At 38.8% G+C, this 27694-nt stretch overlaps 2 protein-coding genes and 1 long non-coding RNA gene across 7 annotated transcripts in view; 2 read left to right on the forward strand and 1 right to left on the reverse strand.

The window, feature by feature from the left end:
* The window catches only part of specc1 (sperm antigen with calponin homology and coiled-coil domains 1), a 189866-nt gene extending 188488 nt beyond the window's left edge, over positions 1–1378 (forward strand). Inside the window, exon 17 of the mRNA XM_061897943.1 lies at positions 523–1378. Coding sequence (XP_061753927.1) covers positions 523–526 — 4 coding nt within the window. The 3' untranslated portion in view covers positions 527–1378. The remainder of the gene's footprint in view (positions 1–522) is intronic.
* Positions 1–22253, reverse strand: part of LOC133551339 (uncharacterized) — a 46968-nt gene extending 24715 nt beyond the window's left edge. The window contains exons 1-3 of one of the 2 annotated variants that reach the window (XR_009806480.1): positions 21664–22253; positions 21484–21560; positions 11840–11971 (exon numbers count right to left, since the gene is read on the reverse strand). This is a non-coding gene — a long non-coding RNA (uncharacterized LOC133551339). Of the gene's footprint in view, positions 1–11839; positions 11972–21483 lie in introns of both variants that reach the window. The other variant, XR_009806479.1, reaches the window with a different exon arrangement.
* The window catches only part of adora2b (adenosine A2b receptor), a 35855-nt gene continuing 20658 nt past the window's right edge, over positions 12498–27694 (forward strand). Inside the window, exon 1 of one of the 4 annotated variants that reach the window (XM_061897951.1) lies at positions 12498–13088. In XM_061897951.1, the coding sequence (XP_061753935.1) occupies positions 12769–13088 (320 nt within the window). In that variant the 5' untranslated portion in view covers positions 12498–12768. Of the gene's footprint in view, positions 13089–14499; positions 14551–16945; positions 17399–27694 lie in introns of those variants that run through there. The other 3 variants (XM_061897955.1, XM_061897952.1, XM_061897953.1) reach the window with 3 other exon arrangements.

Raw genomic sequence — 27694 nt, forward strand, 5'->3', positions numbered from 1 at the left:
TTTATACTTTGTTGATGTTACAGCCTGCAGTCTTCTTGAATACAATGCCACAAGCTTGGCACACCTATCTTTGGGCAGTTTTGCCCATTCCTCTTTGCAGCACCTCTCAAGCTCCATCAGGTTGGATGGGAAGCGTTGGGTTTTTATCCAGGGTGTCTCTGTACGTTGCGCATTCATCTTTCCCTCTATCCTGAGAAGTTTCCCAGTTTCTGCCGCTAGAAAAACATCCCGACAGCATGATGCTGCCACCACCATGCTTCATTTTAGGGATGGTATCGGCCTGGTGATCAGCGGTGCCTGGTTTCCTCCAAACATGATGCCTGGCATTCACACAAAAGAGTTCAATCTTTGTCTCATCAGACCAGAGCATTTTGTTTCTCATTGTCTGAAAGTCTTTCAAGTGCAATTTGGGAAACTTTTTGCTAAGAAATGGCTTTTCTCTGGCCACTTTATAATACAGGCCTGATTGGTGAATTGCTGAGGAGATGGTTGTCCTTCTGGAAGGTTTTCTTCTCTCCACAGATAAATGCTGTAGCTCTGACAGAGTGACCCTCAGGTTCTTCGTCACCTCCTTGAGTAGACTAAGATGGACATCCTGGATAAAACCCAACGCTTCCCATCCAACCTGATGGAGCTTGAGAGGTGCTGCAAAGAGGTATGGGCCAAACTTCCCAAAGATAGGTGTTCCAATCTAGTGGCATTGTAATCAAAAATACTTGAGGCTGTAATTGCTGCCAAAGGTGCATCAACAAAGGATGTGATTTTTTTTAGTTTAAATACATTTGGAAAGTTTTAAAACAAAAACGTTTTCAGAAAGTCAATATGGGTTATTGTGAGTAGAATTTTGAGGACGAAATTGATTATTCCGATTTGGAATAAGGCTGTAACATAACAAAATGTGGAAAAAGTGCAACCAATACTTTTCGGGATACATTGTATATCTGCACTACAGAAGGTGAAGTATGTAAATGCAGCTGCTCTTCTCTTTGCAGCTTCCACTCTTTTTGGGTAGTTTGCAAAAAGTCTTTGAAGAGCTTGAGATTGGCTGCAAATTATTTCGCACCAAACTTATGTAAATGTGTCTTATTGTACCTTGCTTTAGTCACATGGGGCTGCCCTCAAACTCTTCCTACAAAGTTGTAATTCCACAGTTCTTCAAAAAGTTAATAAATACAATCAAAGCCAAATATTTATAGATATATCTGTGTAGTGTAGATTAAACTGAGGAAATGCCATGCATACTTTTTGTTTTTGAAAAGGAAACAAAGCTATTTATTTATTTACACTTCCTAAGGGGTTCGATTGTGAACATTTGTGCATTTTTTTATTTAATTATGTCAAATTTGAGCTTTTGGTTCAATAAAGTAATGTCATTCTTCCCCTTCCTTATCATTCATGGTAGCATTTTCTAAACTAAGAGATGACCTAGGTTGTTTTTTTGCATCATGTTGTATTAATATATGTATTACAACGTGTAAATGGAATAAAACAAACAACATGTTTACTTGACCCACTTCCTGGGAAACTTATCAAGGAGCTTTTTGTATTATTAGGTCCATCAGTGCTAAATATTATAAACTTATCACTTTCTTCGGGCACTGTTCCCCTAGCATTCAAAAAAGCAGTTATTCATCCTCTCCTTAAAAGACCTAACCTCGATCCTGACCTCATGGTAAACTACCGACCGGTGTCTCACCTTCCCTTTATTTCGAAAATCCTCGAAAAAATTGTTGCAGAACAGCTAAATGAACACTTGGCGTTTAACAATCTATGTGAAACCTTTCAATCCGGTTTCAGGGCAAATCACTCTACTGAGACAGCCCTCGCAAAATTGACTAAGGATCTATTGCCAACGATGGATTCTGATAGGTCATCTATGTTGCTGCTCCTCGATTTTAGCGCTGCTTTCGATACCGTCGATCATAATATTTTATTAGAGCGTATCAAAACACGAATTGGTATGTCAGACTCAGCCCTGTCTTGGTTTAACTCTTATCTTACTGACAGGGTGCAGTGCGTCTCCCATAACAGTATGACCTCGGACTATGTTAAGGTAACGTGTGGAGTTCCCCAGGGTTCGGTCCTTGGCCCTCTACTCTTCAGCATCTACATGCTGCCGCTGGGTGACGTCATACGCAAATACGGTATTAGCTTTCACTGCTATGCTGATGACACCCAACTCTACATGCCCCTAAAGCTGACCAACACGCCGGACTGTAGTCAGTTGGAAGCGTGTCTTAATGAAATTAAACAATGGATGTCCACTAATTTTTTGCAACTTAACGCCAAAAAAACGGAAATGCTGATTATCGGTCCTGCTAGACACCGACCTCTATTTAATAATACAACTTTAACATTTGACAACCAAATAATAAAACAAGATGACTCTGTAAAAAATCTGGGTATTATCTTCGACCCAACTCTCTCCTTTGAGTCACACATTAAAAGCGTTACTAAAACGGCCTTCTTTCATCTCCGTAATATCGCTAAAATTCGCTCCATTTTGTCCACTAAAGACGCCGAGATCATTATCCATGCGTTTGTTACGTCTCGTCTCGATTACTGTAACGTGTTATTTTCAGGTCTGCCCATGTCTAGCATTAAAAGATTACAGTTGGTACAAAATGCGGCTGCTAGACTTTTGACAAGAACAAGAAAGTTTGATCATATTACGCCTGTACTGGCTCGCCTGCACTGGCTCCCTGTGCACTTAAGATGTGACTTTAAGGTTTTACTACTTACGTATAAAATACTACACGGTCTAACTCCATCCTATCTTGTCGATTGTATTGTACCATATGTCCCGGCAAGAAATCTGCGTTCAAAAGACTCCGGCTTATTAGTGATTCCTAGAGCCCAAAAAAAGTCTGCGGGCTATAGAGCGTTTTCCGTTCGGGCTCCAGTACTCTGGAATGCCCTCCCGGTAACAGTTCGAGATGCTACCTCAGTAGAAGCATTTAAGTCTCACCTTAAAACTCATCTGTATACTCTAGCCTTTAAATAGACCTCCTTTTTAGACCAGTTGATCTGCCGCTTTTTTTCTTTCTCCTATGTCCCCCCCTCCCTTGTGGAGGGGGTCCGGTCCGATGACCATGGATGAAGTAGTGGCTGTCCAGAGTCGAGACCCAGGATGGACCGCTCGTCGGGACCCAGGATGGACCGCTCGCCTGTATCGATTGGGGACATCTCTACGCTGCTGATCCGCCTCCGCTTGAGATGGTCTCCTGTGGACAGGACTCTCGCTGCTGTCTTGGATCCGCTTTAAACTGAACTCTCGCGGCTGTGTTGGAGCCACTATGGATTGAACTTTCACAGCATCATGTTAAACCCGCTCGACATCCATTGCTTTCGGTCCCCTGGAGGGGGGGGTTGCCCACATCTGAGGTCCTCTCCAAGGTTTCTCATAGTCAGCATTGTCACTGGCGTCCCACTGGATGTGAATTCTCCCTGCCCACTGGGTGTGAGTTTTCCTTGCCCTTTTGTGGGTTCTTCCGAGGATGTTGTAGTCGTAATGATTTGTTCAGTCCTTTGAGACATTTGTGATTTGGGGCTATATAAATAAATATTGATTGATTGATTGATTGATTAATTGATCATACACATTTCCATATGATACGGTGTATACAGATTAAAAAAAAAAACAAAGCTCACATTTTTCTTTTCTTTTTTCGTGGAAAAAAAGAGGGGTGGAGTGCATGTGTGACCTCGGGGAACATACTTTATCATTATCATGCAGTATCATGTGTCAAACTCCGCTTCAAAAAGCTGTGCAATACAAAATGTGCTCATTGTAGCCATTAATCCTGATCTTCTCATTTTGATTAAAAAAAAACATCAGCATAAATTGTTTTATTAATTTTTATTTTGTAGTTTAAAGTGTTTTATAGGTTGTGTTCCTTAGTTCAGTCATTTTCAACCTTTTCTGAGCCAAGGCACATTTTTTTCACTGAAAACATTTTGAGACCCACAAGCTGCAGAAAACAAAAAAATTTAACTCAGTAGCCAATATTGACAAAAGTTCTTCTCGCAATTGTTGGATATGAATTAAAAGCATAACCAAGCATGCATCACTATAGCTCTTTTCTCAAAACAGGTGCACTGTCACCACCTGTTACATCCCGCCGTAACTTATTTTGAGTTTTTTGCTGTGTTCCTGTGTGTAGTGTTTTACTTCTTGTCTTACACTGCTTATTTTGGTGACTTTTCCTCTTTTGTTGGTATTTTCCTGTAGCAGTTTCATGTCTTCCTTGAACGCTATTCCCCACATCTACTTTGTTTTCCCAATCAAGTTGTGCGGACGCAATCCTTCTCTGTGGGGACATTGTTGATTGTCATGTCATGTACGGATGTACCCTGTGGACGCTGTCTGCTCCACGCTCTCTAAGTCTTTGCTGTCGTCCAGCATTCTGTTTTTGCTTACTTTGCAGCGGGTTCGTTTTTAGTTTTGTTTTGTTTCAATGTCTTTTCTTGGCGGCACTCGCCTTTTGTTTATTTTTGGTGAGTCACTGTGTTGCGGCAAACTAGTGTGCCGTGAGATACAGTCTGCTGTGCCGTGGGAGATTATCTAATTTCATCTATTTGGGTTAAAAATATTTTTTGCAAACCAGTGATTATAGTCTGCAAATTATGTGTTGCTGTTGAGTGTCTGTGTTGTCTGGAGCAGTGGTTCTCAACCTTTTTTCAGTAATGTACCCCCTGTGAACATTTTTTTTAATTCAAGTACCCCCTAATCAGAGCAGAAGCATTTTAGGTTGAAAAAAATAGATACAGAAGTAAAATACAGGACTTTGTCATCAGTTTCTGATTTATTAAATTGTATAACAGTGCAAAATATTGCTCATTTGTAGTGGTCTTTCTTGAACTATTTGAAAAAAAGTTATGAAAATAACTAAAAACCTAAAAAATAAACAAGTGATTCAATTATAAATAAATATTTCTACACATAAAAGTAATCATCAACTTAAAGTGCCCTCTTTGGCGATTGTAATAGAGATCCATCTGGATTCATGAACTTAATTGTAAACATTTCTTCACAAAAAAAGAAATCTTTAACATTTATATTTATGGAACATGTCCTCAAAAAATCTAGCTGTCAACACTGAATATTGAATTGTTGCATTTCTTTTCAGAGTTTATGAACTTACATTCATATTTTGTTGAAGTACTATTTAATAAATATATTTATAAAGGTTTTTTTCAATTGTTGCTATTTTTAGAATATAAAAAAAAAATCTCATGTACCCCTTGGCATACCTTCAACTACCCCCATGGGTACGCGTACTCCCATTTGAGAACCACTACATGCACCTGGGGATAGGTTGATTGGCAACACTAAATTGGCCCTAGTGTGTGAATGTGAGTGTGAATGTTGTCTGTCTATCTGTGTTGGCCCTGCGATGAGGTGGCGACTTGTCCAGGGTGTACCCTGCCTTCCGCCCGATTGTAGCTGAGATAGGCGCCAGCGCCCCCCGCGACCCCAAAAGGGAATAAGCGGTAGAAAATGGATGGATGGATGGATGGTCTAGAGCATGCAAAGTACCTGTGTAATACTCTTCCATATCAGTAGATGGCAGCAGGTAGCTATGTAGATGTCAGAAACAGCAGGAGTCAGTGTGCAGGTAAAAGGGTGTCTAATGCTTAAACCAAAAATAAAGAAAAGGTGAGTGCCCCTAAGAAAAGGTATTGAAGCTTAGGGGTGGCTGTGCAGAGCGAAACTAAAACTGAACTGGCTACAAAGTAAACAAAAACAGAATGCTGGATGACAGCAAAGACTTACTGTGGAGCAAAGTCGGTGTCCACAAAGTACATCCGTACATGACATGACAATCAACAATGTCCCCACAAAGAAGGATAAAAACAACTGAAATATTATTGATTGCTAAAACAAAGTGGATGCGGGACATGAAACTGCGACAGGAAAACAGCAAAAAAGAGAAAAAGCCACCAAAATAGGAGCACAAGACAAGTAGAACACTACTTACAGGAAAACAGCAAAAAAGTCAAAATAAGTCACCGCGTGATGAGACAGGTGGTGACAGTACACCTACTTTGAGACAAGAGCTATAGTGATGCATGCTTGCTTATGCTTCAAAGTCATATCCAACAATTGCGACGACAACTTTTTACTGTCAACTGAGTTTTGTTTTTTAATGATTTCTGCTGGTGGTGTGCCTCTGCATTTTTTCAACACAAAAAATGTGCCTTGGCTCAAAAAAGGTTGAAAAACACTGCACTAGACAGCACAGACACTCAACAACGGCACATTTGCAGATTATAATTACTGGTTTAACAAAAAGTATGTATAACCCAATTAAGGGAAATGACATCTCCCGGGCAGCACGGTGGTACAGGGGTTAGTGCATGTGCCTCACAATATGAAGGTCCTGAGTGCATGTTCTCCCCGTGACTGCGTGGGTTCCCTCCGGGTACTCCGGCTTCCTCCCACCTCCAAAGACATGCACCTGGGGATAGGTTGATTGGCAACACTAAATTGGCCCTAGTGTTTGAATGTGAGTGTGAATGTTGTCTATCAGTGTTGGCCCTGTGATGAGGTGGTGACTTGTCCAGGGTGTACCCCGCCTACCACCAGAATGCAGCTGAGATAGGCTCCAGCACCCTCCGTGACCCCAAAAGTGACAAGCGGTAGGAAATGGATGGATGGACATCATCTCCCACGGCACACCAGACAAAATCTCACGGTGCACTAGTGTGCCGCGGTACAGTGGTTGAAAAACACCGCCTTAGTTAATTATACTGTTCCATTTGAATTAAATGTTTTAATCTTCATTACATTTATTCAATTGTATTTTTAAATATCAAATGGTACAAGTTGGTCAAAAAATGTTGATAGTTTAAATTTGTCAGACAAATTAATGCATTTCAAATATTTTCTGTTCCAGACTAAATGCAATCAACGTTATTCTTTGTTGTAAGTTTTATCTATATTTATTTTTTCTTTTCTTATTCAGAGGTGTACTCGTAACAATGTTCTAGACAACATTGTACTGTTTATGGTCGCAGCAGAGTGTGTGGGGGGGGGGGGGGAGGGGGGGCGAAATGTTAGGGGGGTTGATTGAAATTGATTCAGAAGCACTTATTTGAACAATATAACAGTCTAAATATAAACTTATAGAAGTAAATAATTATAGTTACATATTAGTTATAGATACAAAGTCTTCAAGGCAGAGGCGCATTTGAAAGTGTCCAGTAACAAACGTGCCTGTTAAAGGCCTACTGAAACCCACTACTACCCACCACGCAGTCTGATAGTTTATATATCAATGATGAAATATTAACATTGCAACACATGCCAATACGGCTTTTTTAGTTTACTAAATTACAATTTTAAATTTCCCGGGAGTTTCGTCTTGGAAACGTTGTGTAATGATGACGTGTACGCGTGACGTCACAGGTTTTTAGGAAGTATGAGCGCTGCGCACACACACAGCTAAAAGTCATCTGCTTTAACGGCATAATTATACAGTATTTTGAAGATCTGTGTTGCTGAATCTTTTGCAATTTGTTCAATTATTATTGGAGAAGTCACAGTAGAAAGATGGAGTTGGGAAGCTTTAGCCTTTAGCCACACAAACACACGGTGATTCCTTGTTTAAAATTCATGGAGGTGAAACTTTCCTATGGATCAGAGCGCGGTCAAGCAAACATGAATCACGACGTTATGTCAACCAGCAGGTTTCGGTGAGAAAATTGTGGTAAAAAGTCGCTTCTTACCGGAGAAAAGCTGAGCTTGTGCCATCCTTAGCTGCCGTCGACTCCCCTGAGACACTGCGCGTCAAGACACCCGTGGACGTACACCTCCGACTATCAGGTACTATTTTAACTCAATAAAACACTAGCAACACAATAGAAAGATAAGGGATTTCCCAGAATTATCCTTGTAAATGTCTCTAAAAACATCGGAATCCGTCCCAATGCAATAGCGTTATTTTTTTTTAAACTTTTTTTTAAACTTTTTTTTTTCTGGTCGGTCGCTATCAATATCCTCAAACACGAATCTTTCATCCTCGCTCAAATTAATGGGGAAATTGGTGTTTTCTCGGTCCGAATAGTACTTTTTGTTGGAGGCTCCCATTAAATTCAATGTGAATATGTGATGAGCCCCCACACGTGTGACGTCATCGTCTGTGACTTCCGGTAGAGGCTGGGCATTTCTCTTAGCACCGAAAGTTGCGAACTTTATCGTGGATGTTCTCTACTAAATCCTTTCAGCAAAAATATGGCAATATCCCGAAATGATCAAGTATGACACATAGAACGGACCTGCTATCCCCGTTCAAATAAGAAAAACTAATTTCAGTAGGCTTTTAAGAAAGCATCCGAGAGTGTATCCCTGAATGTCTGTCCTTTTCAATATCATAACTTTCAACTAAAACACGATTGCAAAAGCCAAAATAAACGACACAAGACAATGACAAAGCCGCAACACAACTTTAAACCACAGAAGACTCAGCCAACACAATGGAAGTGACAGCGATGCATGTTACCACAAAGCACTGACTCCCATAACTCAAGAAGTAATTTGATGAGAAACAATTAAATAGAAGAGATGGCTCAAGAAGGCTATGGAAATTAGGAAGCAAGGGACCATTGCCATCAGCAGGGATGAGTTTCCATCTCTGCACACCTAGGACGCTGTCCATCATCAGCGACGCCAGAGTGGAGAACAGATACTGTATAGCTGGGATGGGGAACTTTGTTTAGCAGATAAATCTACTGGACTGTTCTTTTATAGAAAATTCTTTGATTATTGAAGATGTGAGCAGAAAATGTTTCCTCTTGTTAATTCAACCTAAATTGTTAGTTGCACTTTATTCAAATAAGATGTGAATGCATTGGCCATTAATTGTTGTTTACTTGCTTGTTTGTATCCATAATTTGAACAGGAATATGGAAAACTTCACCTGCAGTGTCTAGTAGCCACTATTTATTTCACAGTCACACTTCTTGATTTTTGTTTTTTGCTGAACAGTTACTGAATCCATTTCGACTCACTGAATCGTTTTTTAAAAAGTAATATCGTCCCTGAATCCTTTCATTAAACACAAATATAAAATCGAATCGAATCTAGTAAAAAAAAAATAAAAATAAAAAAAAATAATTGTACTTACACCCCTATTAAATATACTTGTTAAATAAAACCTCTGCCTTTCTTTTTAATGAATACTTACACCTACAGCAGTACTGTATTTAAATTTGATCATTGTGATGGTACCTGCAGAGCCAAGTGTTTTCTGAGGTAGTTGTTGGTGCAGTGGCGGCCCGTGCGTTTCCCACCTAGGCCCTCAGTGATGTCCGACTTCAATAATTACCTCTCAAAGTACCATTATTTAGGCCACCACATGACCCTTACTGGAGAAATTCTATATAGAAACACATTTACGCACTACTGGGCATTAAATCTACCTCAACAGTGTACGAAACGGGTACTTTTCTGGCTCATTTAAAAATCAATACACCTGCATCAGCAATTAAAACATATCTTATGTGGTATTGTCAAAATTGAAATTGCAAAAAACATTTTAAACTTGAAAAAGTAAGGATAATATTTGAACTCACAATTTGTAGCACCCATTCGACGCCGTATAAGCCAGTGGTACCCTTCCTAGTCTGTTGATTCGAGTGGAAATGGCAAGCATTTCCACATTTCTTCGCTGACATTGTCTCACAAGATGTAGTTTCTCTTTAAATATCCTTCTTGAAAATGGCCTTGCAAATATAAATCTGCCACCTATACAACGTTTTGTTCACCTTCTTTGTGGGTTAAAAAAGTGAGTATCAGTGATTTCTCTGCTAGCTTGGTATGGCTACGCCGCAACACTTCCTGCCAAATTGAAACTTGGGAATGGATACTCACAGTCTCGTTAACATCAGGCTACCTAGGTGGGCTACTGTCAACAACTTGTGATCTGATTGGCTATTTGCAACTGTCTATCAACTCTGTGTTCTCGAATTCATCTGCTAACGGTCCCGATTAGTATCCAATCACAGGACGCGTAAATGTCACGTTTAATGTGAGGCCTTACTGACAACTCGTGACCGGACTGGCTATCGCAATTATCTTTTAACTGTATGTGCCCGTTCGCTTGCAGTGCACAGATGCCAGCATTGTTGATTCTGAATGCTTCGGGCAGGTTTGGTACAGCATGGCAACATAAGCTAGATGAATTCTGATTGGATACAAATTCTGAACTAAAAACAACAGCACTGGAAGGAGCGTAATATGACATGACGAGAATATGAATACCTTGATTGCGGCGTGGCGCAGTTGGGAGAGTGGCTGTGCCAGCAACCTGAGGGTTCCTGGTTCAATCCCCACCTTCTACCAACCTCTTCAAGTCTGTTGTGTCCTTGAGCAAGACACTTCACCCTTGCTCATGATGGTTACGGCCTTGCATGGCAGCACCCGCCACCAGTGTGTGAATGGGTGAATGTGAAAATAGTGTCAAAGCGCTTTGAGTACTTTGAAGGTAGAAAAGCGCTATACGAGTATGACCCATTTTAGATATTTATCAATCAATCAATTTTTATTTATATATCCATAAATCACAAGTGTATCAAAGGGCTGCACAAGCCACCACAACATCCGCGGTACAGAGCCCACATAAGGGAAGTTAAAAACTCACCCCAGTGGGACGTCGATTTGAATGACTATGAGAAACCTTGGAGAGGATCGCAGGGGAGACTGAAAGCAATGGACGTCGAGTGGGTCTAACATAATATTGTGAAAGTCCAGTCCGTAGTGGATCTAACATAATAGTGAGAGGAATAGTAAATAAAAGATATACTTTTACCTTTAAATATGATCATGATTTCTGGTTATGTTAGGCCAGCAGAGAAGGCCTTGCTGGCCCTGATGGCACACTTGGTGAAAAAAGTTTGAGAACCACAGCTCAAGAATATAAAAGTTTTACTTTGTTGATTTCAGTAGTTTAATCCACAAACTATTTTAAAGATATGCTAACATTTGTCACGTGTGGAAAAGTACTCACTTTTTTAGTGACGAGTTAAAAAAAATAAATACTCATGATTTCTTTGCTTTAGATTAGAGCAGTGGTCCTCAACCTTTTTTCAGTGATGTACCCCCTGTGAACATTTTTTTAATTCAAGTACCCCCTAATCCGAGCAAAGCATTTTTGGTTGAAAAAAAGAGATAAAAAAGTAAAATACAGCACTATGTCATCAGTTTCTGATTTATTAAATTGTATAACTGTGCAAAATATTGCTCATTTGTAGTGGTCTTTCTTGAACTATTTGGAAAAAAAGATATAAAAATAACTTAAAACTTGTTGAAAAATAAACAAGTGATTGAATTATAAATAAAGAATTCTACACATAGAAGTAATCATCAACTTAAAGTGCCCTCTTTGTCATGATCCGCGGCTCGGATCATGTCATATTCTGGTTTTGTTCTGTTTGTATATCACATCCTGTTTGGTTTTTGTCTTCCTTAGTTCCTGGTGGCACTTCCTGTTTGTTTCCGTTGCCATAGCCACACATTAGTGTCACCTGCATCTTGTCTTTCACGCGCACCTGCTCTGTGATTATCTCCTTTATTTAAGCCTGCCCTTTTTGTCATCCAGCTCTCGCAATCTAGTTTGCTGTGCAATGCAACAGGTGACGTCGCTATCCCTGATTGTGGTAAAAGACTTTTTGTATTAATTAGCTTCCACGCTATTTCTCTGTTTGTTTCCCTAGCTTAGCGCTTTCAGTTCTTTCTAGATCCCATGCTAGTTCTGTTTGTTTTGGCTTTAGTGCCTTGTGCAAGTGTTTTCTGTTCGTAGTCTGTTTTTGTAGTGTTAAATAAATCATCATTTCTTACCTTCACGCTGTGTCCATATCCGACTGCTCTCTTGAGAGAACAAACCCGTACCACAATGCCAGCCAAGCGTCACTCTCTCTGGGGATTGTAATAGAGATCCATCTGGATTCATCAACTTCTTTCTAAACATTTCTTCACAAAAAAAGAAATATTTAACATTAATATTTATGGAACATGTCCACAAAAATCTAGCTGTCAACACTGATTATTGCATTGTTGCATTTCTTTTCACACTTTATGAACTTACATTCATATATTTTTGAATTATTATTCGATAAATATATTTATAAAAGATTTTTCAATTGTTGCTGTTTTTAGAATATTTTTAAAAAATCTCACGTACCCCTTGACATACCTTCAAGTACCCCCAGAGGTACGCGTACCCCCATTTGAGAACCACTGGATTAGAGTGTGTGAAAATTAGGGAGTCAAGCAAGTCCCAAGAGAAAGTGACAAACTATAATTGCTAACCTGACTACTACTAAAAATGCTTTATTTCATCATTTCCTGTGCGTGTGCGCCTGAGCCCAGCATATATGGACGTGCGTAATTACGCACGCTTGCTTGGGGTTTCCTTTTGTATGTGACAGCTCGTGCGTGTGCGCGGGAGGGTAGTGGTGTTGTGGGCGTGGCTTCGATGAAAATGTCCTCCCTTCTTCTCTCGTCCCTCCTCGGCTTGAAAAGTGCGCTCAGTGGGGAAAGTTGGACAGAAAGTCCACAGTGCGTGTCCACGCACAGGCCATGCGCATCTCGCCAGAGGCGAGACAGTGCGTGGAAGCAACATTCCGACGCGTTGATGAGATGTTTTGGGCTCCCCCAGAGGGCTCCTTTGCCCGCGCACACTTGTGGAGAAAAGTTGGGTCAGAGCCAAAAGACTTGGCGCCTCTTCGGTGACTTTTAGGAGCTTCCGGCGCCACACTCTCGCTGTCATGAAGACGCTCTACATCACCATTGAAGTGGCAATCGCGCTCCTCTCCGTGTTCGGCAACGTGCTGGTGTGCTGGGCGGTGGCCATCAACAGCACCTTGAAGAACGCCACCAACTACTTCCTGGTGTCTCTGGCCGTGGCGGACATCTTGGTGGGCTGCCTCGCCATCCCCTTCGCCATCACCATCAGCATCGGCATCTGCCTGGACTTCTACGGCTGCCTCTTCCTCGCCTGCTTCGTCCTGGTCCTCACGCAGTCCTCCATCTTCAGTCTGCTCGCCATCGCCACCGACAGATACTTGGCCGTCAAGATCCCGCTAAGGTGAGTTTTTATCCTCCCGAACACCCTTTGTCTTCTTAATTGAGTCAAAGTTGACCTTTGCTCCTTCCTGACTCTTCTCGCCGACACTTTCATGACGAGCTCCCAGGTGTGTCCACGTCGTTTAGTCAAAAATGAAGTATTAAATAGGGTCATTTTAGCCTTTGAAAAAAGTCGTTTAGTCAAAAATGAAGTATTAAATAGGGTAATTTTAGCCATTGAAAAATAATAATAAAATAAATAAATAAATATTTATATATATGTGTGTGTGTGTATATATATATATGTATATATGTATATGTATAAATGTATGTATATATACATGTGTATATATATATATATGTGTGTGTGTGTATATGTATATGTATATATGTATGTGTGTATGTATAAATGTATGTATATATACATATATATGTAAATGTATATATGTATATATATGTATATATGTGTGTATATATATATACATATATATACATATGTATGTATATGAATATATATATATATAAGTGTGTATATATATGTGTATATATGTGTGTGTGTGTGTGTATATATATGTTTGTATATATACATACATATATATATATATATGCGTGTGTGTATATATAACAAAGTTCCCGCAAGACGTGAACTAAATCATTTTTCCTGTCAGTGTAGCATTAATAGTAAGTAGGGGTGCTGAAAACAATTCACACCTGAATCGCGATTCTCATATATATATATATATGACTTAAAATCTTAATTAACCAAACAAAAATTGGCAATCTTTTTTTAAAACATATTTTTAGGCCATCTCCGTGTGTCCACGTCGTTTAGTCAAAACTTAAGTATTTAATAGGGTCATTTTATCCATTGAATATATATATATATGTATATATATATATATATATATATATATATATATATATATATATATTAGGGGTGGGCAAATTAATGCGTTAATTACGCGTTAACTCATCAATCTATTAACGCCGACAATTATTTTATTGCACATTTGCGTATGTTGTTTACATGCTTTTATTTTGTTAACGCCTTTTCTTAACAAGATGGCATCTCCCGGATGTACTTCGGCGTCGAGGGGCTCTTGGTAAAGATGGAACATTTGGCAAAAATACCGGACAATTCTGCAAATTTCATGGCTGGCTTACAGCGTGGTCACTCCGGGATCACTTACGACCGCCAGACAATTCTGGATGTGGATAGATCGGGCCGTTTTGGACTGAATGACGCGTGCTTGCTAGACCGGCTAGCTAGCATGGGAATACTTTGCCGGCTACATCCAGCGGCCTGTGAAGCAGCGGAGTATTTGTGTTGTCTGTCTATTTATGAATAATGCAGACGAGGAGTGTTGGCTGAGTTCTTAACGTTTGCTTTCAGAGCGTGCATATCACAACATACAAGATGCCGTCATGGCGACACAACCTATACCGGGCTACCGCGCATGATCGTCACTCCTGTTGCATGCTGGGTAGGGTAGTTCTTTTTTTCCCTGGCTCATAACATCACAAATAGTACCATGTATATGATGCGTTCAGTTTATCAAAGCACCAAGCAAACAATCGGAAAATTCCCATCATATCAATTCCTAGATATGGTCATAATTATTTTAAGTGCACTACGCAGAATAAACACAACATAATTAATATTGCTACTACGGATAATTTGATCAAAAATTCCCTAAAACAGCCCACTACCTATAATATAGGTTTTTTAAACATAAGACCCTGATAAAAAAAAATGTTTCTGCTGTTACCTCAGAAATTGCCTGTTCAGATGTTATGATTGTGGCTCAGAGATTTGTATGTAGATTATATTTATTTTCCATAACAAACAGGATAATTTAAATACCCTGGCAGTGCCAATAAGCTTAAATGTTTGTATTTTCTTTTTTTGAGTTAATTTTCATAAAATATGCTATTTAACTGCTACTGTTTAACAAGCACTGATTTAAATTGTGTTTGCACAACAAATGTTTTGGCGCTTTTGTTCATGTGGGAGAATATTCCAATAAAGGTGCATTACACACTACTCTTGAATTCATTATTGGGCTTTGCGTATACAATGCAGTTAATCGCGATTAATCGGAGAAACAGTGCGATTAACTTCGATTAAAAAATGTAATCGTTGCCCAGCCCTAATATATATATATATATATATATATATATATATATATATATATATATATATATATACGTATGTATGTGTGTGTGTATATATATATATATATATATACATATATATATATATATATATATATATATATATATATATACATACATATATATATATATATATATATATGTGTGTATATATATATATATATATACATGTGTGTGTGTGTGTATGTATATATATATATATCTGTGTGTGTGTATGTGTATATATATATATCTGTGTGTGTGTATGTGTATGTATATATATATATATATATATATCTCAAAGTTCCCGCAAGACGTGAACTAAATAATTTTCCCTGTCAGTGTAGCATTAATAGTAAGTAGAGGTGCTGAAAACAATTCACACCTGAATCGCGATTCTCATATATATATGACTTAAAATCTTAATTAACCAAACAAAAATTGGCAATCTTTTTTTAAAACATATTTGTAGGCCATCTCCGTGTGTCCACGTCATTTAGTCAAAAATTAAGTATTTAATAGGGTCATTTTAGCCATTGAATATATATATATATATATGTATGTGTGTATATATATATATATATATGTATGTGTGTATATATAAATGTGTATATATGTGTGTGTGTGTGTGTATATATACATATATATATACATATATATATATATATATATACATATATATATATATATATATCAAAGTTCCCGCAAGACGTGAACTTAATCATTTTTCCTGTCAGTGTAGCATTAATAGTAAGTAGGGGTGCTGAAAACAATTCACACCTGAATCGCGATTCTGTTATATGACTTAAAATCCTAATTAACCAAACAAAAATTGGCAATCTTTTTTTAAAACATATTTTAAGATCATCTCCGGCTGACTTGCTGTGTATGAGTAACTGCAACCTGTTTACAAAAGGTTTTATTATAATTTTTATACCACACAATACCAAGGTCCTGGGTTCGATCCCCGGGCTCGGGGTCTTTCTGTGTGGAGTTTGGAGAACATGCTGTATGAAATGATGAGCTTATGCAATGTCGGCTCTTCTTCAGTTCTCTTTCCAAGAAAAACTGAGGAGTTGCAGCAGGTCATGTAGTTCAGTGGTTCTCTACCTTTTTTCAGTGATGTACCCCCTGTGAACATTTTTTTAATTCAAGTACCCCTTAATCAGAGCAAAGCATTTTTGGTTGAAAAGAAGAGATAAAGAAGTAAAATAAAGCACGATGTCATCAGTTTCTGATTTATTAAATTGTATAACAGTGCAAAGTATTGCTCATTTGTAGTGGTCTTTCTTGAACTATTTAGAAAAAAAGATATAAAAATAACTAAAAACTTGTTGAAAAATAAACAAGTGATTCAATTATAAATAAAGATTTCTACACATAGAAGTAATCATCAACTTAAAGTGCCCTCTTTGGGGATTGTAATAGAGATCCATTTGGATTCATGAACTTAATTCTAAACATTTCTTCACAAAAAAATTAATCTTTAACATCAATATTTATGGAACATGGCCACAACAAATCTAGCTGTCAACACTGAATATTGCATTGTTGCATTTCTTTTCACAGTTTATGAACTTACATTCATATTTTGTTGAAGTATTATTCCATAAATATATTTATAAAGGATTTTTAATTTGTTGATATTTTTAGAATATTTAAAAAAAAATCTCATCATACCCCTTGTCATACCTTCAAGTACCCCCAGGGGTACGCATACCCATCTTTGAGAACCACTGATGTAGGTAATAATGCTTATTGTCACTATCACATTTAATTATTTATGCATTTGCCTGGTCAGGGTTTTTTTCTTATCATTTATTTTCATTTTACTTTAATATTCATATATGGGGGCAGCACGGTGAAATAGGGGTTAGTTCGTGTGCCTCACAATACGGAGGTCCTGGGTTCGGTCCTGGGCTCAGGATCTTTCTGTGAGGATTTTGCATGTCCTCCCCGTGACTGCGTTGGTTCCCTCCGGGTACTCCGGCTTCCTCCCACCTCAAAGACATGCACCTGGGGATAGGTTGATTGGCAACACTAAATTGGCCATAGGGTGTGAATGTGAGTGTGAATGTTGTCTGTCTATCTGTGTTGGCCCTGCGATGAGGTGGTGACTCGTCCAGAATGTACCTCGCCTACCGCCCGAATGCAGCTGAGGTAGGCCTCCCCCCCCAGGTATGATTTACACACTTGGTAGGCTGCGCTGTCTTGTGAACAAAAAATATTTAACCAAAATATAATAGACAGGAACCCAAATAGAGAATACAATGTGAACATGAGTTGGTACCCTCACAGAGTTTAGTTCCAGGGTTGTTTCACAGCAACAGGTCTGACAATCTGTTTCTGTTTAGCCTTCATCAGAGTTGTTCTAAGAGTCACATTCCAATGTTGAAATTAACCCACCAAAAATATTATTATGCTATGAAGAAAAAAAAAAAAAATATATATATATATATATATATATACATATATATATATATAAGTGCTGTTTAAATCTGGCTACATGTGATGAAAACAAATATTTTAATCAGTTTGGTAAAGTAAAAAAGGGGGAATAAAAACAAGCAATCTTATGAAAAATATAAATGATCATCTTAATGTGAGTGTGCATGAGTGATTAATTTCAATGGAAAATTCCATTTTTGGAACATGTATTAGTTCATCGCAGCATCACATGAGCGTTCAGAGAAAAACCCAAATGAAGATGGGTGTGGTCAGCATGACTATGCAATAACTATTACCGTAGTTACACTACGCTCTCATGCTGTTTATTTCAGGTTTAGCAAGCATACAAAAGGGTTAGACTGTTCGATGATCAGTTCGGTGAAACACTAATGAGTCAAACTGGTTTAAAATCTGCATGGACTTATCAAACACAATTTACCCTATGCTTGACTTCTTGATATTTCCAGTAAGTGAAGAAATGTGACGGTCACATTGGTGGGAATGTTTTGAGCATCTCTTGTTGTCTCTTTTACTGGATGCTTTTTTGAAAGCAAGACAGTGCTCACTGCAGCTTCCTTTGCCACTGAGTTGTTGCTCGCTGCAGGGCGCATTGAAGCTGGGAAGTGCTGTCATTCCCATTAGCCTCAAACTTGGACAAGAAAGGACATTTCGAGTCATGTTAGGCAGGATAGTCATCTGGCGCCAAACAGGGGCGTCACTAGCTTTTAAGGACAGGGGGGCTTAGCCCCCAGGAGATGCACAGGATGCGAGCGAACGCAGCGCACGAGCACAAAACTTCACAAACGGCTAACATATATATATATATGAAAGACTTAGAGGATGTGTATCAAGGATTTGTATCAATAATGTAGGAATAATGATTACACCAACAATGGTAATAGAGAACCTAGCAATAATGGTAATAAACAACTTGGCAATAATGGTAAGGAACCATTGACCACATGACAACACTTTGAGACAGAGTACAACAGCAAATTAAATTGAAGACCCTCATCTCTATATTTGAACCAGACCTAATGTTTGTATAATCGTTTGAATCGATTAATAGTTTGGCATTGAGAAATATCCAAAGCCTCTTAAGTTATGAGCCTGCACTTGTCTTATAAAAATACGTTGTAGATTAGGCGGCAATAATTTTTTTTAATGCTTTATATAAGATTATTAATATATTATTTTTAACAAGGTCATCAAATTTGAGCAACTTTGATTGCATGAACAGATTATGAGTATGTTCTAAATAACGAACGTTGTGAATGATCCGCACTGCTTTTTTCTGTAATATGATCAGAGGATGAATTGTCTTGTGGTAAGTATTCCCCCATACTTCAACACAGTATGTAAGGTATGGCAGTACAAAGGTGCAGTATAGAGTACAGAGTGCATTTTCATTGAGGTATAGTATTGCTTTGTTTATAATTGAGAGGCTTTTGGAGATTTTTTTTGAATGTGTCTGACATGAGGTTTCCATGATAGTTTACTATCAATTATTACTCCCAAAAATGTATTCTCATTTACGATTTCGATTTTGGTAGCATCAATACTTATTTTCTGTTCAGACGTTATGTTTCGATTTCCAAACATCACTATCTTAGTTTTATTTATTTTCAAAGATAATTTATTTGTGTCCATCCATTTTTTTTTTACTATATTTAGCTCTGTGTTTACTGTATTTATGAGCTCATTATAGTCATCACTACTGTAGAATATATTTGTGTCGTCTGCAAATAGTATACATTTCAGTACTTTAGATGTATTAAACATATCGTTAATATATACATTAAACAGTTTGGGCCCCAACACGGACCCTTGGGGGACACCACAACCAATGCCAAGAGTATCAGATAAAAATTGACCCATTTTTACAAGCTGTACCCTTCCTGTTAAATAACTTTTTAACGAGTCACCAGTCAGCCCCCAAATTCCATATCTTTCCATTTTATCTAGTAGAATTGAATGATAAATGTTATAAAAGGCTTTCTTTAGATCAATAAAAATACCAACTGCATATATTTTATGCTCCAGTGCATTAGACATTTCTTCAACAGCTTCAGTTATCGCCATTGAGGTTGTTCGTTTGGACCTAAAGCCATACTGACCCTCATTGATTATATGATGCTTCTCAAGAAAAGATTCAAGTCGAAAGTTAAATAGTTTCTCTAAGATTTTTGAGAACTGAGGCAAAAGAGAGATTGGTTGGTAATTGGTGAAATCGTTTTTGCTGTCACTTTTGAAGTGCGGAGTTACCTTTGCGATTTTCATTTGACTTGGAAATCGGCCAGTCTGGAATGATAGTTTACATACAGTATGTAAGTTAAGGGTTTTACAATATTCAGTATAACATTTTGAAGCAATATCATGTTGATATCATGGCAGTCAGTGGAGCACTTACTTTTACACTTCCGCACAATGTTTGTCACTTCCTGCTCATTTGTAGCTGAGAGGAAGAATGACAAAGAATTCTGTTCAATAGTTGATTTTGTAACTCCATTGCCTGGGATATCAACAGCCAACTTAGGACCAATATTTACAAAAAAACTATTGAACTTATTCACTACATTACTCATAATATAATCTTCACCGTTTTCATCAATAACGTAATCAGGATAAGTCAACTTTGAATATCCTAGTTTGATTAGACTATTCAAAACATCCCAAGTTTCTTTTATATTGTTTTTGTTTTCATATAGTTTTTTAAAAAAATAATATAACCATTTGTTTGTTTTAATAATATCAGTTAATTTATTTTTGTACTTCTTGTATCGTTGTTCGACTTCTTTTGTTTTTATTTTGATGAAAAGTTTTGAGAGACTGTTTTTATTTTTACAGGCATTAATTATAACTTTTGTGATCCAAGGGCTATTTTTATTTTTTCCTTTTATAAAATATTCTTTCACAGGCCAGTATTTATTATGCAGGGAAGTAAAGATGTGTAAAAAATGACAATAAACACTCTCCACATTTAGTTCTCTGTAAACTGAAGTCCAATCCTGAACTGCTAAACTATTGTTTAGAGCACAGATTGTTTCCTCAGTTGTTATTTGTTTAAAGATGTTTGCCATAGTGTCTTTGGTTTTCTTGAGATGACAGTCATGTAAAGTAAAAACAGGTAAATGCTCAGTGATATCACATATAAATAGGCCACTGGTGATTTGATTTCCCATAATGATAGTAAAAATGTTGTGGATGATTGTGGCACTATGTGTTGTTATTCTGCTCGCTTTGGTTATGATTGGATATAGAGACAAGCTGTACATTGTGTCAATGAAGTCATAAAAATATGTTTTTGCTTGGTTGGGTTTAACAAATCAGTGTTAAAATCACCACAGATAAATATGGTTTTATGGTTCACAGAGGAAAATAGTTTAGCCATCCATTCATTGAAAGTTTCTATGCTTCAACCATAATCCATCGACTGCTATGGTCATGTTTGTTAAAACTTTAAATGTAACAGATTTATGAATGTACAATGCGATCCCTCCTCCTATTTTATTTATTCTGTTTATGTATCTTAATTTATAGTCATTCAGACTAAAATCAATACCTTTATCGTTGTTGAACCAGCTTTCAGTAATTGGGTGACTAAATTATTTCAAGTAATCCTTGATAGCATCAAAGTTAGTGTACATGCTTCGACTATTGAAATGTATTATTGACAGACTATCTTCTGATTTTTACACTGTTTTCATATTGTTCATAGGTAAAATAATTAAAGTTTTTTACAATCGCAGAGAAAAAATTCTTATCAGGGTCTATCTCCATATCAGTCTCTGTTGTGACGTGCTCTTGATACTCACACATTTCCAGTTCTTTTTGTTGATGTTGTAGGGTCTTCTGTAACATGTCCATATCAATACTTGGTGTGGTCTGTGTTCTTTGTGTGGGTCGCGTTGAGATGATGTAAAAGTCACAAAGCTACATTGATACCAAGTACTGCATCAATCTCAATACTTATAAAAATCTTAAATTTTTCTCACCACCAAGACTTTTGCTTCCTCCGGCGTCCCATTTAGTTTGATGAAGATCTTACAGTTCGTTAGCCAAGTTTGTTGAATCTTTTCCTTGGTGGAGGCATTCTGATGGTCTATATGCCGAAGCATCCAGCAACATAACAGATCCACACCTGTGTATGTCAGGCTGCTAATGCTAATGCTAATGTTCCAGCCCGCAGCACCGATCGACACAGACAGCAGAGTGTCACGGCACAGTGACACAGTGAAGCCAAAAAAGCAAAGAAGATGTGCTGGTTTTGCACAAAGTGATCGTTAAACTATACAGTCAGACGCGCGCAAATTCCAAACAGGAGGTGACGTGAACAAGTGGAACGGGATTAGATGCCGACGCACGAGAGGGGTTCTCTGCCTTTCGCTATGAAGTGAGGGGAAACTGAGTGAATAATGACAGGTTATACGATTATTTATTTAATGTCATATTAGGGCCACTTTATAATGAATATGTTGGCATGTATTTGTAAAAAAATAAAAGAAAAAATATAACACTAAATTATTTAGGGGGGGTTTAAGAATACAGCCCCCCTAAAATAGGTCTAACGAAGCCAATGGCGCCAAATAAAAGAATATAGAAGATAAATCATACAAGTAATTCAGGCAAGGGGTGTCTGTTATTGTGAAATATTTCAATACATTTGAGCATAGAAGTGAAGAAGAATGTACAAAACTTTATATTTTAATCCATACCACCTACATATTGTAGACAGTTTAAAGCAGGGGTCTCAAACTCAATTCACCAAGGGGCCACTGGTTGCAGAGTCTGGGTGAGGCTGGGCCCCGAGAAAATATTTCTTAAAACAAGTGTTGCATACTCCTCAGCATGTCTAGTTGTATAATGACGTTTCAAATTGTATCCCTTGTGCACCGCAACTTTCTCTGTGCAAATAAGACACATCGGGGTGGCCCTGTGCTCAACAAAGAAATATTGCATCTCCTACTTTTCCTGGAATTGTCTTTGCTCATCACTAACCTTTCCCTTCACTGCAGGCTTTGGAAAAGACATGTTTGGGGTTGTGGAATATGTTTGTATTTAGGCGACGCATGGAGAATCATGTTATTTCCGCAATGTGTGTCGTTCCGCTTTTCCTTCCTACAGCAACATGGGGGTCGGCGGATAATAGTACCTGGATAGCGAGCGCAAAAAAGTGACGGCTCCCGGAGTGTTATCCGGGCGTCATATACAAATTTATGTAGTGTTCATCGTATGAGGCATTGCAAATTAAACAATAAAAAAAATAAAATAACTGTTTGAATTGGTCCAGGTTATCGGGGACTGTTATTACTGACGGACAGGTGTCGCGGTGTGACTGCAGCCGGGCACGTAAGAAAACCTTCGTTTCCATGTCAACGTCTCGGTCGCTTTCACTCATTTGTCGCTTTTCCACTAACGCAGGGGTAGGCAACCCAGAATGTAGAATGAGCCATTTTGGACCCAAATAACACTACGCTGTCAAGCGCCATTCATATAAAACTTGCAGGCCGCACTAAACATTACCATGAATTGATTAACATGGACCCCGACTTAAACAAGTTGAAAAACTTATTCGGGTGTTACCATTTAGTGGTCAATTGCACGGAATATGTACTGGACTGTGCAACTAATAAAAGTTTAAATCAATCAATCAACATTAAACTTTCATATTAAGGTGGGGGCCGCAAAATAACGTCTCACGGGCCGCAATTGGCCCGCGGGCCGCATGTCTGAGACCCCTGGTTTAAAGGCACACTAAAGCATAGAAATATAAAAAATACTTGATATGAAAAAGAACCTATGGTGAGCACAAAAACATAGGAAATGCAATACTAAAGAAGTGTTGACATAAATTGTACAGTAGATACAGTATATGCTACAGGTCCTCCATTGTGTATAAACAGAGAGAACATAAACACATGCCTTTACAATTTTCCTTTTCGGGTTCATCATCATGAAAGCCTAGTAAAAAAAACCCAAAAAAGCCAAAGTAAACAAACTATTTCAAAAATACACAATGTCAGTCAAGTGAAATGAGCTGATGCCGTACTGTCCAGTTTTGTTTTTACTTTTATTCCACTTTTGGACCACATTCTAATAAAAACGTTAGCATGAACTTAGAGTTATTTAACCCCAAATTAGTTTGAATTGTAGCTTTCATTGTACTGGAGAGGAGTTGTAGTTTATGTTAACAATCTGGTGTTGTTGAGCAGTCAGTCAAGTCCACCATGGTTTTCCTTTTCTAAAAAGTGTCCACTTAAATGGCTTCTCTCCACATACAATAAAACTGCAGTAGGTTGAAAAAAATAATATATTATGGTCACCTATTCTTTAAATCTTTAGTTTTGGTTATGCAAACAACCACCTATATCATGGGTGTCCAAAGTGTGGCCGAGGGGCCATTGTAGGCCCGCAGCCAGTTTATTTTTGGCCCCCGACATGTTCTGGAAATGAAAGGAATTTGTTACTAATGTGGTATATTTGATTTAACAATTATAACTCTTTGCTTTGTCATCTATAATATAAAATTAGCCCTTGGCGATACATCGATATATGAAAAGTGTATATATAATAGTGCTTACAAAGTACAAAGAAGAAGAATTATGAGAAATTCTTTCGACCTTATTGAAAATAAGGTATTTTAAATCTCAGTATGTTAATAATGACTGACTTAATTATATGTTACAAAACTGTTGTATTACTCATTCACGAATGTCATTTTACTATAAAAAAAAAAAAGTCAGTAAATGAATGTATATATTTGTAAACTCTCTGAAGTGGGAAAGGGGTAGGATTAAATAAGCTTTGCTTCTTCCTACTCCTTTTCGGACATGATGTAAAGTGAAAAGATATGAAATTGTGTAATGTATTATGTATCATGTTCAAAATAAACTAAAGAAAAAAGTGTTTTGTTGCAGGAAATTTAAAAAATTTAAAATCAATGTTTTTTCTCTTCTTGCTTCGGCATAATTTTTCCCGCCAGGACCTTCCGTCGTCCCCCTTACTTCCTTAGCGAGACACGTTTGTTTTGAAGAAAAAAAAAACTGTTTTCTATTCTTTGGTTTTGTGGCAACAGGCGTGGAAGAAATGACTACACGGTGCACATTTTGTTTAAAAAAAGGCAGCAGAACAACAAACCGAAGCCTCAAGCTGGGAAATACAAGTACTTTACGTGGCGAAAAAGACCACCAATATCGTTTTACTAATGAAAGCACCAACCAGAACTAAACACAAAAATGAACTTGATGTCAATTAGAAAGAGGCAACATTACACACAGCAGACAACACGCACACATACACATTACTGCTATTTACGAGGGAACAAAATGATTAAAGTGACAAGCTTCAGCTCCAAATCCAAACAATAACCCCCAGGGTTTCCCCTAAACTGCCACAATACCTGTGGCGGTGGTGCGCACTTATGAGCGTGGTCACCATGACGTCATCGATGTGATTTTCTTTAAAAAGGCAAAAAAAATGTATACATACATTTAAACAAAAATGTTATTATGAATTAGTATAAACATGTTATTTTTATCATTTTGCCATATTTTGTTGCCGCATTTACTATATACTATCTATATATATTGTACTTAATTTTTTCAAGTGTTTCCAGACTTTTAATTACTTTTTTGAAATTTAAAAACAATTAGCAACAAATGTACCATCTTTTCTGGTGTTATAAAATGTATTCGTGTTTAGATGCTCTTAACTCCGGTCCCTCACGAAAAAGATTAACTGCAGCGAGCATGACTTCACACTTGCTTGGTGCTGTTGCTCGAGTTGGACTTTCTCTTCTTAAAAGCCGCCACTGTCCCCTATTATTTGCACATTTAGTTTATGGCTGTCTGTGGGTATATTTGCAATATATATATATATATATATATATATATATATATATATATATATATATATATATATATATATATAGATAGATAGATAGATAGATAGATAGATAGATAGATAGATAGATAGATAGATGTATATGTACATATATATATATATATATATATATATATATATATAATATACATCTATATATATGTATACAATAAATATATATATATATATATGTGCACACATATATAAATATATACATATATATATATACAGATGTATATATACATACTCCTCTCTGAGCTGCCACCTTATCGTGGTAGAGGAGTTTGCGTGTCCCAATGATCCTAGGAGCTATGTTGTCTAGGGGCTTTATGCACCCTGGTAGGGTCTCCCAAGGCAAACAGGTTCTAGGTGAGGGATCAGACAAATAGCAGCTTGAAGACCTTTATGAAGAAGACAAAGCATGGACCCAGATTTCCCTCGCCCGGACGCGGGTCACCGGGGCCCCCCTCTGGAGCCAGGCCTGGAGGTGGGGCACGATGGCGAGCGCCTGGTGGCCGGCTCTGTTCCCATGGGGCCCGGCCGGGCACAGCCCGAAGAGGCAACGTGGGTCACCCCTCCAATGGGCTCACCACCCATAGCAGGGGCCATAGAGGTCGGGTGCAATGTGGGCTGGGTGGCAGCCGAAGGCAGGGCACTTGGCGGTCCGATCCTTGGCTACAGAAGCTAGCTCTTGGGACGTGGAACGTCACCTCACTGGGGGGAAAAGAGCCTGAGCTAGTGCGCGAAGTGGAGAAGTTCCGGCTGGATATAGTCGGACTCACTTCGACGCACAGCAAGGGCTCTGGAACCAGTTCTCTCGAGAGGGACTGGACCCTCTTCCACTCTGGCGTTGCCGGCAGTGAGAGGCGACAGGCTGGGGTGGCAATTCTTGTTGCAACCCCGGCTCAAAGCTTGCACGTTGGAGTTCAACCCAGTGGACAAAAGGGTAGCCTGCCTCCGCCTTCGGGTGGGGGGGACGGGTCCTGACTGTTGTTTGTGCTTACGCACCAAACAGCAGTTCAGAGTACCCACCCTTTTTGGGTACACTCGAGGGAGTACTGGAAAGTGCTCCCCCGGGTGATTCCCTTGTCCTACTGGGGGACTTCAACGCTCACGTTGGCAACGACAGTGAAACCTGGAGAGGCGTGATTGGGAAGAATGGCCGCCCGGATCTGAACCCGAGTGCTGTTTTGTTATTGGACTTTAGTGCTCGTCAGAGTTTGTCCATAACAAACACCATGTTCAAACATAAGGGTGTCCATATGTACACTTGGCACCAGGACACCCTAGGCCGCAGTTCCATGATCGACTTTGTAGTTGTGTCATCGGATTTGCGGCCTTATGTTTTGGACACTCGGGTGAAGAGAGGGGCGGAGCTTTCTACCGATCACCACCTGGTGGTGAGTTGGCTGCGATGGTGGGGGAGGATGCCAGACAGACCTGACAGGCCCAAACGCATTGAGGGTCTGCTGGGAACGTCTGGCAGAGTCTCCTGTTAGAGAAAGTTTGAATTCCCACCTCCGGAAGAACTTTGAACATGTCACGAGGGAGGTGCTGGACATTGAGTCCGAGTGGGGCGGCAATCCTAAAACCCCTTGGTGGACACCAGCGGTGAGGGATGCCGTCAAGCTGAAGAAGGAGTCCTATCGGGTCCTTTTGGCTCATAGGACTCCGGAGGCAGTGTGCAGCTTCAGCGGTCGCGGAGGCAAAAACTCGGACATGGGAGGAGTTCGGGGAAGCCATGGAAAACGACTTCCGGACGGCTTCGAAGCGATTCTGGACCACCATACGCCGCCTCAGGAAGGGGAAGCAGTGCACTATCAACACCGTGTATGGTGCAGATGGTGTTCTGCTGACCTCAACTGCGGATGTTGTGGATAGGTGGAAGGAATACTTCGAAGACCTCCTCAATCCCACCAACACATCTTCCTATGAGGAAGCAGTGCCTGGGGAATCTGTGGTGGACTCTCCTATTTCTGGGGCTGAGGTCATTGAGGTAGTTAAAAAGCTCCTCGGTGGTAAGGCCCCAGGGGTGGATGAGACCTGCCCGGAGTTCCTTAAGGCTCTGGATGCGGTGGGGCTGTCTTGGTTGACAAGACTCTGCAGCATCGCGTGGACATCGGGGGGGTACCTCTGGATTGGCAG

Source organism: Nerophis ophidion, linkage group LG04 (genome assembly GCF_033978795.1).
Source record: "Nerophis ophidion isolate RoL-2023_Sa linkage group LG04, RoL_Noph_v1.0, whole genome shotgun sequence".
In the NCBI taxonomy this organism is placed as follows: domain Eukaryota; kingdom Metazoa; phylum Chordata; class Actinopteri; order Syngnathiformes; family Syngnathidae; genus Nerophis; species Nerophis ophidion.